General features: G+C 41.5%; 2 protein-coding genes across 4 annotated transcripts; one reads left to right on the top strand and one right to left on the bottom strand.

Annotated features, from left to right (window-relative positions):
* Window positions 1–467: 467 nt before the first annotated feature.
* On the bottom strand, window positions 468–8,157 carry LOC116224396 (coiled-coil-helix-coiled-coil-helix domain-containing protein 7-like). Of its 2 annotated transcripts, XM_031583910.2 has the most exons (5): window positions 7,991–8,157; window positions 7,469–7,508; window positions 7,081–7,219; window positions 5,705–5,803; window positions 468–1,220 (listed from the first exon to the last, which is right to left on the bottom strand). In XM_031583910.2, the coding sequence occupies exons 1-5, from the start codon at window positions 7,995–7,997 to the stop codon at window positions 1,116–1,118; spliced, it is 390 nt and encodes a 129-aa protein (XP_031439770.1). In that variant the 5' UTR covers window positions 7,998–8,157; the 3' UTR covers window positions 468–1,115. The 2 variants fall into 2 exon arrangements, with proteins under 2 accessions (XP_031439770.1, XP_031439771.1); XM_031583911.2 differs by lacking the exon at window positions 7,469–7,508 and having other exon boundaries at window positions 7,991–8,146.
* A 294-nt stretch (window positions 8,158–8,451) lies between these two features.
* LOC116224395 (zinc finger protein PLAG1-like) lies at window positions 8,452–14,193 on the top strand. 2 transcript variants are annotated; one of them, XM_031583909.1, is made up of 3 exons: window positions 8,452–8,580; window positions 12,280–12,612; window positions 12,970–14,193. In XM_031583909.1, exons 2-3 carry the CDS (start codon window positions 12,380–12,382, stop codon window positions 14,048–14,050), a joined length of 1,314 nt encoding a protein of 437 aa, XP_031439769.1. In that variant the 5' UTR covers window positions 8,452–8,580; window positions 12,280–12,379; the 3' UTR covers window positions 14,051–14,193. The 2 variants fall into 2 exon arrangements, with proteins under 2 accessions (XP_031439769.1, XP_042566151.1); XM_042710217.1 differs by lacking the exon at window positions 8,452–8,580 and having other exon boundaries at window positions 11,468–12,612.
* The last annotated feature ends 2,257 nt before the right edge of the window (window positions 14,194–16,450 follow it).

Genomic DNA, 16,450 nt, shown 5'->3' with positions numbered 1-16,450 from the left:
TTTTGGAAAGTCAGCCTTATGTATATATTCAAGGCATATTGGAGGGGCCTTTTGGAATCAAATGAACGGATATTTACAGCAATGAGTTCTTACATTTTGCATCTTAATAAGGCAGGTCCATTATGTCAAAAATGTTTATAATGTAATAACATATTTTAGGTGTTTCCTTCAAAGACCAGGTCCTTAGTCTAACATTTTGATTTAAGATATTGTAAATATGAGAACATGTTTAGATATTACATTACATCTTTAGATATTAGTTGTTGTTAAATATGTCAACACATTGGATTTAGTGCAGTTGACAAGCTGAACATCCAGCTGCACTGGATGGCAATGGAAATTTCAGATTTATAAACTTCAAAATATAGCTTTTCTTTGCAACAACTGTGACATCTCTGTTTAAATGCTTATAAATAAGAAACATAGGTTCAAACATACATACAACAAAATTAAACGTAACAGGTTGATGTGTTCCATTGAGTTTATTTAGGGTCTTCTGCAAACACACCAATATGGTGATAATATTGGCACCAACAAGACCACATTGGTCATACCAGTTCCTCCTTCGTTTCCAGAGGGACTTACACTGAGTTGAAATGTAGTGAAAAGCATTTTACACACAATACTTCACAGCAGTGGTATTCTATGTTTAGTCACAACACCCAAGTACCCTCGATTTCCAGACAAGGTGTAAATGCATTCAGAAGCATTTGAAACATCAACAAAAATACCATTACAAACACACTCACACACACTCAGGCCGTCTTTTCAGCCACATTTGAACCAAATGGCGCTGTCAATAAGGACCTTTTATAACGATCAAAACACCCTTGACAAGGCATGGCTCAAATCAACTACCCATGATTCAAGTGTGAATCCTCTCAGCAAGTGACACACATGCCTCTCCTACATTCAGATAAAAGCACAAAGCATTGTGTGAAATGTGGTCCAACGTATTCTCACTGTATTGTGTAAAAGGTGGTCCACAAACCACCAAATACAGTGTGTGAACTGTACTCTGAGCGCACCGTGTCCGGTCGCAGAAACCTCGTCTTTCAGGAGCGCTCGTTAGAGCTTGGTTTGTTGATGCAGCAGCACTGTTCTTCCTGCAGGCCTCAGTAGGGTTTCCCGCCAATGGCAGCAAGGATGTCTTCGCGTTCCGACGCTGTTGGCATATCTGGCTTTACACCATCCCGCCGACGCTGGATCATGATATTGTGCTGTTGGTGAGAGAGACAAGCGAGACTGAATACATTAAGATGCACATCCAATGCATGCATACATCATACATACAGAAATACCAAGGTTATCACAATAATTAATAAAAACTCGTTTTTATCGATTGACAAAGCTGACCAAAATTGGTGACCAAATCAGTTGCCAATGAATTTAATAGTCGATTAGTCGGGGACGCGTGTTTTTCCTGCTGACTTGAAATGCTCAGACGTGTAGGCTGCTTTACTTTCGTGGAGCGAACAATAGCGATGGGAATACCTTCATGACCTCAAAATGGGGCAGCATTTCACTCTTAACTCTGCCAAGGAGGTTGTGAACGACAACATTTGTAAAGCTGACCTTGCCTGGCATTGGAGCACATCAGTTCTGCTCATGTTATGAGCTGTGATGTTTTCTAGTTTGAAAAAACATTTTCTCTTCATCAGGAATTGTTAATGACATTGAACATGAAGTGTAGCAAATACAAACGTATTACTCATAACGATCCTGTTAACATTTGAAATGCACCCGAACTTTACAATGTTAAACCAGAGTCCGTCTGCTGTATAGAAATAAGTTGAATCACGTTGAATCATTGTTGTGGTGACGTTCATGGCTAGAGATAGTATTGCTGCCAAGTGCACAAGTTTAGAGAACACTGGAGAACACTTTCTGAACTGCGAAAGATTTCTACAACTCCTTTCCATGAATTGGAAGGAGTCATGGGCCTGTTGGATCTTGTGTATCATGGATGGACTCTTCAAAGGAAGCAGACTTGTACTCCTCAGCAAGCAACTGCTCACACTGAATTAGCCCCAACCATTCATTAAAAGATGTATTTTTCAGTTAAGTTCTTATCTTATTGTCCTCATTGCTAGTTAGCATAGGCCTAATTTCAAGTCAATAGAGAAATAAGAGCCATTGAGATATTCATTTCAAAATCAATTGACTGTCAAAATTCCTTAGTTGCAGCCCTAACACACACACACACACACACACACACACACACACACACACACACACACACACACACACACACACACACACACACACACACACACACACACACACACACAATTCCATGTCATTTGCCGTGATTTTTGTGCCCCATTCCTGAGTGCGGAGTACACTTCGTCGTCAGGAGCCTCAGTAGCGGGTGGAAGATGACATTCTGCAGCCAATGGCGATCCCATATCCCCACAATCTGAGCCCTAACGCCATCCTCCAAGATGACAACGCTCGCCCCCACAGAGCCAGGGTCATCACAGACCACCCCCAAGAATGTGGGAGTAGAAGGAATGGAATGGCCTGCTAGGAGTCCAGACCTCAACCCAATTGAACACTTCTGGGATCAGCTTGGGGCGTGCTGTACGTGTTAGAGTGACCAACACAACCACGCTGGCTGACCTGCAACGACTCCTGGTTGAGGAATGGAATGCCATCCCACAGCAACGTGTGACCAGGTTGGTGACCAGCCTGAGGAGGAGGTGGTGCCAGGCTGTTGTGGCTGCGTATGGATCTTCCACCCGCTACCGAGGCTCCTGACGGTGTATTAAATGCCAATATGTCATGTTTGTTCCTTGTTACTGGTTGAGAGTTTAATCATCCAATCCACCAAACATCTCAAAAGAAGAGTCAATACTACCAGGAGAATACACTGTTTAGCATTGGCAGAGAATTGTCAAATTTGACTCGGGCGCTACCCACAAAATCAGCTGTGCTGCTCATCCCACAAATGCATGATCCTTACAAGTTGGACATCATTGTAAAAGGTAAATAAACAAGCTTTCAAACGATATAAAATACAATGCCAACGATGTAGTGCATGTAGTAGATAAAAAAAAAGAAATATACCATTTGGTTGGTAACTTCACTCATCACCATCCCTTACGGTTTAACTTAATGAATGGGGCCTAAACGCATGCAGAACATGTAGGATTGACCGTATACAAATCCCAGCAGACATAAAAGATATAAAAAAAACTGGGAGCGAAGGGCAAGTGGTGAGGACAGGAGGTGGTGTAGAACAGAGGGTCATGTCTGAGCACTACCGTGGACGGACACTCGTGCAGTAACCTGCCTGTCCAATTTCCACAATGCCAATGATTCGACTGATGCATCAAGATTAGTGAGGAACGATTTGGTCTGGGACAGAGAAGTAGTGAGTCAGCCTATTGTGGTAAGTGAACTACATGGGGGGGCCTTGATAGGTTGGACCAAACACTGAGTACGTATAGTATACTCTATGGTGGAAGTGGTGGAAAACACTTTTCCTCCACCTTGTGGACAGTGCTGTCATCAAGTTTATTATTTATTATTATTATTATTATTTTTCAGTCTCGGCTTTCAGCTGCACCGACTACTCCTCTGTCTCCTCCATCAAGCACATATTCTAGCAGGAGCCAGAGAGAAATTGTTGGCTTTGTTATTAAAACATTTTTTTTTTTTTTTTTAAGAGAATACAACTAAAGTCAATTGTATGGTCCCTGGGAGTAAAGGTAGGTGAGTTTGTTTTACTGGTAAACTAAATAGTTCTCAGATTTGACATTCTGCAGAAGGGGATGCGTTTTGTGATGAATCATAGGGCTTCCATGTTCAACCTTCAGGTTCCCCAGAGAATTAATAAAAAAGATAAAACCTGATTTATTTCCATCTTTGCCACATAAATATGTCTCAGCTTTGATGGTTTTAAATACGAGATGGACCAATCTTTGCCTTTTCATCTTGCTGCTTCTCATATGAAGGAACTGTTATCTTACGTTACCTCTGGAACATTTCTGACAATCACCGTTTGAATGACCATCTCTGAATAACTACAGACGACAGATAATACAGATAGGCCAGAACAGTTCAAACTTCACTCCAAAAGTGGCATTTAACACAAGAGACACAGTTCTGCAGAGCAATGAGCACTTTCCCTAAAGTTATCAAGAATAGTAGGCTATGATAACAGCAAATATCGAGGTAAACCCAAGATTAGGCCAGCCCATATATGTTACACATTAACAAGTACTACAGTATCAATACCATACTGAGAAAGTGGTCCATTTCATAACATTCGAATGTTATCATGAATTACCTTGAATAAAAAGCAAAGTACGTATAACTTGTATCTACTTTAACGTTAACATAGGTAGCTAACGCTAATAACGATAACTGAATGTTAGTCTAGTCTGGTGACTCGCCAGCTCTCAACATGTTACCCTATATTTGGCTACCAAACACAACAACAAAAAAACAGGACCCGCTCCCCCACAGGTGAATCCCAATCTCATATTGTGATACACTGTAATTCATAGCTTAAATGTAATGACAACCACTTCACACATCCTAGCCTTGATTGAAAAGTTCATGTTTTAAGCAACAGGTACAATGAAAGATCTATCTATTTTATTCCACATTACAGGAGTCAACACTGAAAACAATGAAAATGATATCTATTGAACATCAAGTTCTAAAGCATAACGTTCTTACACCTTCACTAGATATTTGTCCTACTATATTTTGTAAACACGACTTTTATACATTTAAAGGGGTTCATTTTTAGGTGAAGATGACTATTGAAATGCATTTATGTGAAATCCAGCCTTTTAACCATATAATACATTTGTTGTACTGTGTGCGAATTTGACATTTTTGTTCTGGGGCCATTCAAGTCATTAAACCACCTATGGGTAACACTGCTGATACCCACAATAGTTTGTATTCCAATAAGACAACGAATATTAGTTGGCTGTTTTCATACCTTTTGAGCCGCAAATGTTTAAAATGAAAAACAGACCAAAACTCATGATCTATCACAACGATGACATTACAAGGGGTCACGTTTATCATTTTATCTCCACTGCAAGGCAAGTACAAATCGGTGGTAAAGGTAGCTGGCCACGTTTTTTATGTTGTTCTAGTAGTGAACTTTTGCCTGATTTAAAGTGTCTTTTCCCATATATAATGTATCAGTACATGCAACTAAGAGATATCTTTAATGTGACATCACACAATCATCTTTAATGCATGCTTAAGTTCAGCCCTCCACTAGTTAACGCAAGTCTATTTGATGTCCAGTATGAAACGTATGAAATATCTACAATCATTTTTATAACCTTTGCTTTGCTTTTCATTGCAGGCCCACATCAAATATGCTTTGTTGGTACCCTTAATGGTTTCACAATGACAGTAGCAACACAATAACCTCCTCCCTAGTATCATGAGGCCCATAATGTGGACCGATAGGGGACACACACTTGCTTCCTCGCATTAGTTTCAATTTGCCCATTTCACCTGGGCGGTCTCCAGTCTAAATTCCAGCACAATAGTGATTGATTGAAAATATGGAACTACTGATGTTAACCATTAACCACAATTTAACAAGGTCAGGGAAACCCAAATCATTGTCCTCATGGAGGCTGGCTGGCTGCCTGGCAGGCCCCTCGTAGGTAGACTAGACAGGTAGACAGGTAGACAGGTAGACAGGCACAGGTCGACTACTCACCCAGTACTTCCGGCACTCCTTGTATCTCTGGAAGTAGAAGGTGCACATGCCCTTGTCATAGTTGTTCCTGTCCATGCACTTCTGGGAACCATCACTCTCCTGCGGATATCCACAATCACAACAACAACACGTGTACATAGAAAACTTAGTGTATAGAGTTTAAAAGAGAACTTCAGAGAAGATAAATAGTCTTAGGACAGCCTGATTTGAAAGCTACCTTTTGAGTTTGCAGAAACACACTTTACTGAATAGAGGTGCCTACATCACTTTTTGGCGTGAATCATATGCCATGTTTCAACTTTCAGTAGTAATAACTTACTAGGATTTGCTAGGATCTACTTTAGGGGTAAACAAATACAACAAAGAATATCAGGTGCATCCGCTCAGAGGAACGACAGGTTGTAACGTGCTACGTTTACTCCGTTACATGTACTTAAGTATTTTTTTCCAATAAATTGGAAATTGCTAGCCTACACATTTCCTTACCCTCCAGCTTCAGACGTAACTGAAGCATCTCATCTTATCTGTGGTTCCTCAAAGAGGAAACAGAATGACTAGTACTCCTAAACTCATCAAAGACAAAGCCTTATTTCGTTTAGTGCAATATATAATGGATGTTCTTTTGGAGCAGCCTATCAGGATCACCTACACCAGTGGTTCTCAAACTTTTTGTCCGGGGACCCCGTAAAACCAATTTGCCAAGTCTCGCGACCCCCCACACATTTTGACAGGATATTATAGGTCTAAATTCAGTTTCATCTGGAATGATGAGACTGCTTGCTGAGACAATATTAGTTTTCATTATCCACCCTGATGTAGAAAACACCATTTCTGATAGACTATACAGCATGTCAAAGCCTTATATGTTGATGCAGCAAGATCATTTGGCGACCCCCAAAAAACATTTGGCGACCCCACTTGGGGTCCCGACCCCTAGTTTGAGAACCACTGACCTACACTATACACAGCAAAAACAGGCCTCCCCTTATTCTTCCTGGTAAAAAGTCAAAATATGAGAACGTATCTTAGATATCTTAAAGTGACAATACACCATGAAATCAATAAATCATCAAACAGCATCAAGTTAGCGACATTTCTCTTTAACTGAATATTTTGAAAAAGATACAGATAGCAAAGAATGCAAGTATGAGCAAAATATGTTATTTGCCATTTCAGCTGAATAAAGAAGAGAATGCAGCTTGTTTAGGAAAGGCCTTTTGTTTTAGTTGTCTGAATTAACAGTTGTGTGACTTGTTTTTGTTTTATTGTTTACATATCAATTATGCTCATAGCAATTCTGCTTAGGGCATCCAACTGGCCAGCCGCAGCCCTCCATACTCTACCCACCTCTGTACCTGCTAAATTAACTCCCTTACCTCGATGCAAGGATTGCCATCTTGGTTGCGAACTTTTCGGGCATTGGTGTTCATTGGCATCTTCTGGCAGGCAGCATCGGAGTCGAGACGAATAGAGGGAGAGATGAGGTAGAAAGGGGATAGGCCAGCCAGACACGCTCTGTGGGTCATGTGAATATTGCACATGCAGAAGTTATATGAGGAGTGCTTGAGGTCAAGAACATCACAAGAACTGAGACATGGGACACCCCAGCACTCTTGATAGTGTCCATCCCTCAAACTAGCTTAAATGTGACAGATGAGACCACAAGAGTCTGCAACAGGCCAGAAACGTTGAACACAACTAACGCTGGCTAACATTTAAGCTACAAACATGATCAATACATAACAGCAGGGCTACGGTACCTACCTACGTCTTTTTTCACTTATTGACTCCCATCTTTGACCAGTTAAACGAAGTTTACGATACAAAGAAGACTACAATGAGTAAAATGGTTCACCAAAGTCAGCTTGTTAGTTTAATATATATGCAGGCACAGTAGTCGGGAGGATATTATCAGAGCTCTGACCTTCAGCTAGCTAGCTAACACAACGTCAAGCATGGTGTAGTTGCTTAACGTTAGCTTGCAAGCTAATATTAGCCATGGAACATTTCAGCTAACTTGCTTAGAAGTCTGACGGTAACTTTGACATACTGGGCAGAAAATATTCGAGGGTTAATTATAACAACATAGACTTAACACATTATCATTCAGTATTTTGTAGCCAATCAGCTAGCGATGTCAAAAATGTTCCTTACTTTGTTTTACAAAGCTCTTTAAGTAAACTTTTTTTGTCTAAGGTGTCACGAACTGGAATTTTAGCAGACTTAACTGAGTAGTGATTTAATAACAATACATAACTGCCATGTTAATACCAGGATGGTACCCACCTTGCATTTGCTGTGTCGCAGTCGAAGCTGCAGGTCGTACTCTCGCATTTCTCTACCCCTCATGCCCGATCAAACGTCATTCTAAACACTGCACAACTGAACTTGGGTACGCCTACCGATGACCGACAGCAGTTAGCTACCAACAGTCGTATGCGTTCTATAGGAGAACTGCTGCGGCTACACAATCGACTGACATGTCCAACGACCAATAGAAGGGCTCACAAGCTTCAGTTAGCCCACCTATTGTTATAAATGAAAGTAAAACGGAGTCATTGCGATTGACAGAATCGCCAACGAGTCTTAAAATTGAACATTTTAAAAAGGGACCATCAGTGACAGTAAAATATGAAAATGACAGGGCGTTTCACAAATCAAAAGTAAGAGGAGGGCGGGACTGACGGTGGGCGTGGCCAAACTGTATGTTTGGCTGCACCGCAGCGCATACACAATGGCTGCTGGAAAGAGGGGAAAGCAAACAATTTTCAGGCCCGCCGAGTCCAGCAAAAAATATGAGAAAAAAATTATTAAAAATTCGGAAAATAGTTGAAACTCAAGAAAAACACCGTAGAAAGGATGTTAACGCTTCTGCGGTGAGTTTGACGTGTGTTAACTAAATTGTTACTGTCTGCTTGAATTAAAATATCGGGGTTATTCAAATTATGAGAGAGGGGTGAGCTAGGGAAAAAAGTTTGTGTTAATCAGCGCCCAGTTTAGGACCGGAGAGAAAAGCAGCGGAAGACATAAATATAAAGAAAATTAAAATAAATTGTGCCATTAGTTTGTGTCAAGTCACGTTGCATGCAAACGAATGTCAACACTCGGGGGAAGCGACAGAGTCGTGAAAAGTTGTAAAAAAGTTTTTAAATCTCGCTTAGTTTAAGTTTTTATCTGAATATAATAACAACCGCGCTACGAGGGTAGCCGAAGCAAACGCACGCGCATTTTAATGCTATAAAAATGATTATAAAAAGCATGCTGCGAACACGCCGCTTTAATTTTGACATGTATGTGCACGCGAAACGACTGTAAACATGCTGTTATCGATGGTAGCAGGTTTGCATGTTCGAAAAGTGCATTTAAAGGGAAAAACGTTAGTGCATTATAATTTTTAGGCTAATTAAAACCATAAGAGGTTACGTTATCGCACGAATTATTGTCATCGGTATTGTAGTAGACCGTGGCAGAGTTGATAGGCTAAAAGAGGTGCGATGTAGCTAAAACGCCTGAAGTAGGCTATCGAAGTGGAGAAGTTGCTTGTCAATATCATAAACAACCAAAATGGAGGGAGACGTGTAGGGAAACTAATTAGGCGATGTTAAACATTCTCTGTCGACACTACTCATCAGTCTATGCTTGCCTGCCAAAGAGTTCCTAAACTTTAAACCAATGGACATATAGTGAGGTCTGAAATTGGTGCTGTTTTGAGTTCTAATTCGGTTCCTTCATGACGCGGGCTTGTGGCGTTCTTGTGTAGGTTGCGCCGTTGAATATTGGTCGGTAAATAACCATTTGTCATGCAGCGGTGCAAGAGTAGCACTTTCTGATTGACACTGATTTCACAATGTCTCGTAAGCAAATTTATAGCCATGTAGCCATATAGTGAGCATCACACCGCCATCGCTTAGTGCACGCTTGCAGGGATGCAAAGAATCTGGTAAGGAGAGATAGCATATGTTCCCTTGTGCGCGAGATCAGAGTCTTAGGCTGCTTGTGAGTCCACTCAAAGTGAGTGACAATCTCTGAGTGGAATCTGTGAGTTAGCGTATAGACTGGCGGTTTGCAAGATGATTCCTATTGGTTTTGTGGTGGATTCTTTTGTGTCTCATCCATGAGTTTGTCTTGTGTTAGCGTTTCTTGTGTAGCCTTATGTTTTCTGATGGATGTAGCCCTAGTTTCTTAATTATCATAATATTTAATTGGAAATTCATGGCCAATTAAAGTTATATCATGAGGTTCTTCAAACCCAAAGTATGTGCCATCCTCTATCTTTCCGCACCGTATTGTTATTTGTGACTATAGTTTGAGTTAGATAACTCGGCTTCTCTATAGTGCTTAGGGTATGGCTGAGCCGCTGTAGGTCTGAAGGAGTATAATGAGACCTATGGGTTCTTAAAGAGACAGAGGCACCTTCACGCTCCCCATCTCCTTCCCTTGTGTGATTAGTTCATCATTGATAACACACTGTGAAGTTCCACTTTTATTTCATAGTCCCATTTCACCACGACACTTGGTTTGGTTCCCTATTTGTTCATGAGTCTATACTTTTTGTTAATATGAATTTCTATGTAAAGAAAAGAAGTGTTAGATTGACAGATTGTTCAAATAAAAGATGTAATTCAGGATGCAGGCTGGATTGTGGCTCTGTTGTAATGGAACAGTTTCTGCTTTAAAAATGTTGAATTGCATATACGGTTTTAAATGTCATTTGTAAATCATAACAAAGAATTATTGTGACCAAAATTAATCATTTTATGTTTGTCTTTGCTTTTTTTGTTTTTCAAATATAAAAGTGAAGAAATATTCATATTTAAGACATGGAATTAACTCCATATTCATATGATGTATATTGAAGTGATTTTTTTAAGTATTTGTGCTATTGATGTTGTTAGGAACATTATCAGGTGATTTTTAGATTGTAAACATATATTTAGGTTTAAATTACATTCTGTGTTTGAAAGCTTTACTTTTTGCCCAGGCATCATATCTATTATTTGCCATTCAGTCATATTTTATCATACTTAATTGATAGGCAATGTGTCTAATACCAGCAGACCTGTTTAATATCGATGGTTCTGTTCTAAAGAACATTTGACAATACTCTCTTCTTATTAAAATAAATGGTTATGGGAGAAGCAGATAGCTGTAGCATACCGATGCTTTTGAGAGCCTCATTTTTACCTAAATCTAAGAATCTTCAAAAAAATCATACTCTGCGAGCTTCTACATGAAAGGGTTAGTTGCTGCAGAGATGTATGTTGAGAAGTTTAAACCTTATAAATGATTGTCAGAAGTAGAGGCACACTGATAATCTTTCTTTTCATATAGCCTTAATGGGATTGGAAACTTGTGCATGGTGTTTAATAGTCTAGAACCAAACCTAGGACCATTCCATTTTCTTCTTTTTTTTACAAAAACCTTTAGAAATATTAATATATAATGTTTTAATTTTGTCAAAATAATGTTAATACTGATGTTTTACAGTATGTGACATTTTAAGGATTTAATGAACAATAAATTCAAAGATTATTTGCAAGACCTGTACCTGAAACCGTGTATGTAAAGAGAGATCCTCTTCTCAGCCCACATGCATCAACATGACACACACACTTACTAAGTTACATTTAGGACTACATACAGGACGAAATAAAATCACTGATATGGTTTAGCCTATTTGAAAAGAATTGTTCAGATTGTAAATTATCGACATGATTTAAGAATAAATACATAATTTACGTCAACAATTCAAGAGCCTGAACCATTATTGTGTTGGAAATACAAAACACTCTGCAAACACATAATGCCGTTCTGTAAATGTAGTTGTTAATTTTGTGTCAAAAAAATTCTAGAGATTACATTTATGTATGAATTTAAGAAGCAATTTTCTCTTATTTTGTTCTTTTATAATGGCGTCATGGTAACTCATAAAATCGTATCTATTTGCCATCATTTCAAACACATCAGTTTATTGAAATACCATAAGGCATATACTTATCCAACATGTAAACTCAAATATTGGTTGTGTATTAGGTTCAACGAAACAAACTCTGTAAAGGATACTCAAGTATAATGGTCAATAACCCAAATCCATCCACTGCATTACCCTCAGGGCCTCGTGGCCCCGCATCTGTTTTGGGATCTGAGTTCACATTATTCTGAATATGTCACAACCATTCCCATCAGCCAGTGAGTTCCAGTGTATGGGAGAATGAGTGCTGTTCTGGGCAAGCTTTTCCCGAAATGCATATGATTCACCATTAACCCCCCAGACTTCCCTACAGCTGGTTCAGATGATGCGGTGGTGTCTGTGATGTGTTTTCATATGCTTGGTGTGCTTATCTTCTACATTGTTATTCACCACATTCCTGTAACCACCGCATGACAGTAAAGAAACTGGCTAGTTACCACATATACCACATTTAGTCCCATTTCACGATGTAAATATCTTTCTCCTCTGTGTCCCACTTTGATGCTGTGTTTTTTTTCTGCCCCCTATTTTTTTTTCTACATGTCCAATGTCTGTCCATCTCCCCTTACTCCTGTCTGTCCATTTGTCCCCCTCCTCACTTTAGGACGTTGGCTCCTTGCGGTGTTGAGAGTTTAGGGTCACTTTCACTCTCAGCATTGGGGCACAGTGCATGCGACCACCCGGCCAGCCTGCCCTAAGTTGCCATGGCCACAGTCACCCCTGGCGACTGCCCTCACGCCACAGACCGAGCCAGGGTGAGGAGGAGGAGGGTGGAGGGCAAAGGGAGGAAGAACTTTCCATGCCAGCTGTGTGAGAAAGCCTTCAACAGCGTGGAGAAGCTCAAGGTGCACTCGTACTCACACACTGGCGAGAGACCGTACAGCTGCACTCACACCGACTGCACCAAGGCCTTTGTCTCCAAGTACAAACTCTTACGGTAGGATTGAAAATTGTATATATATATATTGTATATACATATCTGTGTAGATATTTTGTGAAAATAGTTGTCTATGTCCACCATGCCTAGTTGAGCACCATCAGAGTTCCATACATCTAAGACCTTCTTATTATACTCTACTACTTAGCCCTATCATTTACATTTTCTGGTTTTCATATTTATTGGACTATATATAATAGTAATTATAAACACATATCTTTGGGAATTTAACCCATGTGAATCCTTTATCACAATTAACACAACTGCAATCCAAAGTACTGGAAAACTTGCAGTAGTGCAGTCTTGAGGTCACTGAGTTTAAACTGGGGTCATTGAGTTTCTTGTTTCTATCACAAGGCACATGGCCACACACTCGCCAGAGAAGACCCACAAGTGCACTTACTGTGAGAAGATGTTCCATCGCAAGGACCACCTGAAGAACCACCTACACACGCACGACCCCAACAAGGAGGCCTTCACCTGCGACGAGTGTGGCAAGAGCTACAACACCAAGCTGGGCTTCAAGCGCCATTTGGCCCTGCATGCGGCCCACAGCGGGGACTTGACCTGCCAGGTGTGCCTCCAGCCGTACCCCAACACTGCCCTGCTGCTCGAGCACCTGCGCGGCCACGCCGGCAAGAGCTCCTCCGCTGCCAAGGAGAAGCGGCACCAGTGTGAGCACTGCGAGCGCCGCTTCTACACGCGCAAGGACGTGCGCCGCCACATGGTGGTGCACACGGGTCGCAAGGACTTCCTGTGCCAGTACTGCGCCCAGCGCTTCGGCCGCAAGGACCACCTGACACGCCACGTGAAGAAGAGCCACGCCCCCGAGCTGCTGCTGGCCGTCAAGGCCGAGCCGGTGGAGCTGGAGCCAATCGCCTGCCAGCTGCCGCCGGCCGCCCCCTGCGAGATGGGCAGTGGCGCCGTGAAGGACGAGTTGTCTCTCCTCAGCGGTGGTTTGTTTGGCCCCTCCCCCCCACTGTCGCTGCGCTACCCGTTGGGCCCCGCCTCCTACTCGCCTCCTCCGCCCCTGAGGGCGGAGCTAGAGACCTACCTGCTGGAGCTGCAGGGGCACTTACCTTCTGAGCCCGCCCACTTGGAAGACACACCCTTGCCCAAGATCAGCAGCGCTGCCGCGGCGACCAGTGATACATTTGGCTCTTCCTCGCTGGAGTTCTCACAGCTCTTCAATTTCCTGCCTCTCAACGGCCCCTGCTACAGCCAGGCAGCTGGGTCAGCGCTTGGGCTCTCCTACCCAGCAGAGGAGGGGCTGTCGCTGGCTCCACCCATCTCCCAGGATCCCACAGCGGAGCCTGTCGGTCCCCTACACACACTCTCCTCTACTTACACCCCGGGTCTCAGCACACATGCACATACACACTCGGCCAGCCTTAGCACAACCACCACCCTGCCTCGCTTCCACCAGGCTTTCCAGTAACACACACACACACACACACACACACACACACACACACACACACACACACACACACACACACATACACACTGCCTCACTTCAATACAGTTATGTAAACCTACAAACATTACCAGTCAAAGAACAGTCCTGATGCCAGTAACACATGATATGTCATCACAGATATACCATATATAGAGATTTATTTTGTGCTTTATCAGATATTACTCACAAAGACCTTCACAAACACATCCTCTCAAACCTGTATTATACATTTAACCACATCAGCTCATGCCTCGCACACAATGCCTTGAATGACAACATGTTTCACCCCTGTTGCTCCCCATATCTAAGATGGCATGGCTCATTGCCGATTGGCCCACTGCCAGAGAGGGAAGGCGGGATTAGAGAATGTGGTTGCAGTGAAGTGTTTCTCTGATAGAATCAACGTAGACTAGCTTTTATTTTTTAAAGAGATGTTTCCATTTAGCACTTTGAACTTTTAGTGATGTGAGCTCCATCACAGCTAACCAATTTAATATTTTAATTTTGTTTGTTTTCTTTTTTTTTGTGGCTTTTTTGTTTCTTTGTATGTGAGTAATTCACTCAGATGTTGTTTGGTACTGAAAGCCAGGCGTTTGATTGACAGTTCCTATTTCTACAAAGCCAAAGCTGACCAACCCCAGAGCCGGAGAGGACCTGCTTACGAGACTCAGCCCTCTCTCCGTCTCCTCTCCTCTCATTACTTCACACCTCCTCCCTCCCTCCCTCCCTCCCTCCCTCCTCTCTTGTTGGCCTCTTGGCCATCTCTCTCTCGATGCTGCTGCTCAGACTAGTAGAAAAGGACGTTGTTCTGCTTCCGTTCACAACCAACAAAGGGAAAATAGGACAGACATTTTACTTCAAATCACACACACAAGGACTGAAACTGTAGTGAGTTTTTAACCAGTACTTAAATGTTTTGCACATATCTCTTCAGTAGACAGCAAATGGCACACACACATACACACACATAGTTGTCTTATCCACAAAGGGAATTATTTTCTGAAGGAAACCATACTCACAGTTATGAATGCTATTGCACTGACAAGGGGAATCAATTCAGAAATGAAACAATATATCTGTACGTCTTCAGGACAGACAGTAATGGTCCTGATTGACGATTCCTCTCCACTCTCCGTGATAGACAGCAACAGCTCTACTACAAACTCGGCACAGTTGAGTATAACTTTTAGCTTAGAGCAGAACAGTGTGTCTCGGGATGTTTTAGTGTCTAAAATGGGAGATGAAAAAAACCATTTTAGTTGTAAACCTGCTGGAAGAGGTTGTGTGTGAGCGTGTATGTACATGTGTGTGAGCGTGTGTGTGAACAGTTGCAGAAGAGTTGATCTGAAATGAAATGTTTGATAAGCCTCTATATTGGGCAGTTTTCAATATAGCACTTTCAGAAAATCGAATGCCTTTTTTCTCAAATATTTTTTTTTTTGTCTATTATGCCTAAAGGTTTAGATGTCATATTTAGCTAGAGGGATGTTAGCGTGTATATGCTATGTGCTAAACGTATGTGTTTTTTTTTTTTACAGGTACAGCTCTTACAGTGTTAGACTCATTTTGCTTTACTTGCACAAAATGTCTGTGTCTCTCAGTGAAGCGAGTGTGACAGGACTGACAGCTACAGCCCTTGGGTGTGTTCACGCATGCATGCATGCACACACATTCATACATGGGGAAATATCCATGGCGCTCATTCATTATTAATCAATACCTCTTGGAATTAATTGAGTATTAATTATCAAACTTAAATTGAAATTTGGATGCTATTGCATCATGTCAGTCCAATATCGTTTTTTTATATATATATTTAAGAATTGAATTAATAAGGATGGGCCTGAAGTCATTCAACTTTTGAATAAAAAAAAAAAGTTTTAGACAAAGCTTCAGGAACCCCTCCCAAGTACTGCAAAAAAACCTCCGGCAGCAGTTATGCTGCAGTGACAAAAAGCTGGAATTTGATTGGCATTGATTGGCATTGATTGGCATTGGCTGTTTTCCTGTTTCTCTTTTATGAGAGACACAGACCATTAGCAATTCGTCCTCTCAGTTTTCAGTGGTACCGGTGTGTGTGCGTGTGTGTGTGTGTGTGTGTGTGTGCGTAAGTGTATGTATGCAAAAACACTTCTGCAATATCTCTGTTTTGGATCAAGCTGCTAATGGACACTCCTCCTAAACCTCCTGAAGGTGCTACAGACCTCTCGTATCTCTTTTTTTATTTCACAAGAATCTCAAACTGTGCTAAAGGTCAGTGTGTGTGTGTGTGTGTGTGTGTGTGTGTGTGTGTGTGTGTGTGTGTGTGTGTGTTTGAGTGTTAGTGTTTGTGTGTCTGTTGTACTGTGACTTGCCTGTAATTTGGCGCCGTTCTCTCAC

The sequence above is a fragment of the Clupea harengus genome, chromosome 17 (genome assembly GCF_900700415.2).
Source record: "Clupea harengus chromosome 17, Ch_v2.0.2, whole genome shotgun sequence".
Taxonomy (NCBI): Eukaryota; Metazoa; Chordata; class Actinopteri; order Clupeiformes; family Clupeidae; genus Clupea; species Clupea harengus.
Note: the sequence above shows the minus strand (reverse complement) of the source record. Positions and strands in the feature narration are given on the sequence as shown.

Coding starts and splice junctions, on each gene's coding strand:
- LOC116224395 (XM_031583909.1), top strand. CDS start 12,380: ATGGCCACAGTCACCCCTGGCGACTGCCCTCACGCCACAGACCGAGCC. Junction 12,613..12,969: donor TCCAAGTACAAACTCTTACG/GTAGGATTGAAA, acceptor TTCTATCACAAG/GCACATGGCCACACACTCGC.
- LOC116224396 (XM_031583910.2), bottom strand. Junction 5,804..7,080: donor ATGGCAATCCTTGCATCGAG/GTAAGGGAGTTA, acceptor GGATATCCGCAG/GAGAGTGATGGTTCCCAGAA. Junction 1,221..5,704: donor AGGAGTGCCGGAAGTACTGG/GTGAGTAGTCGA, acceptor TCTCACCAACAG/CACAATATCATGATCCAGCG.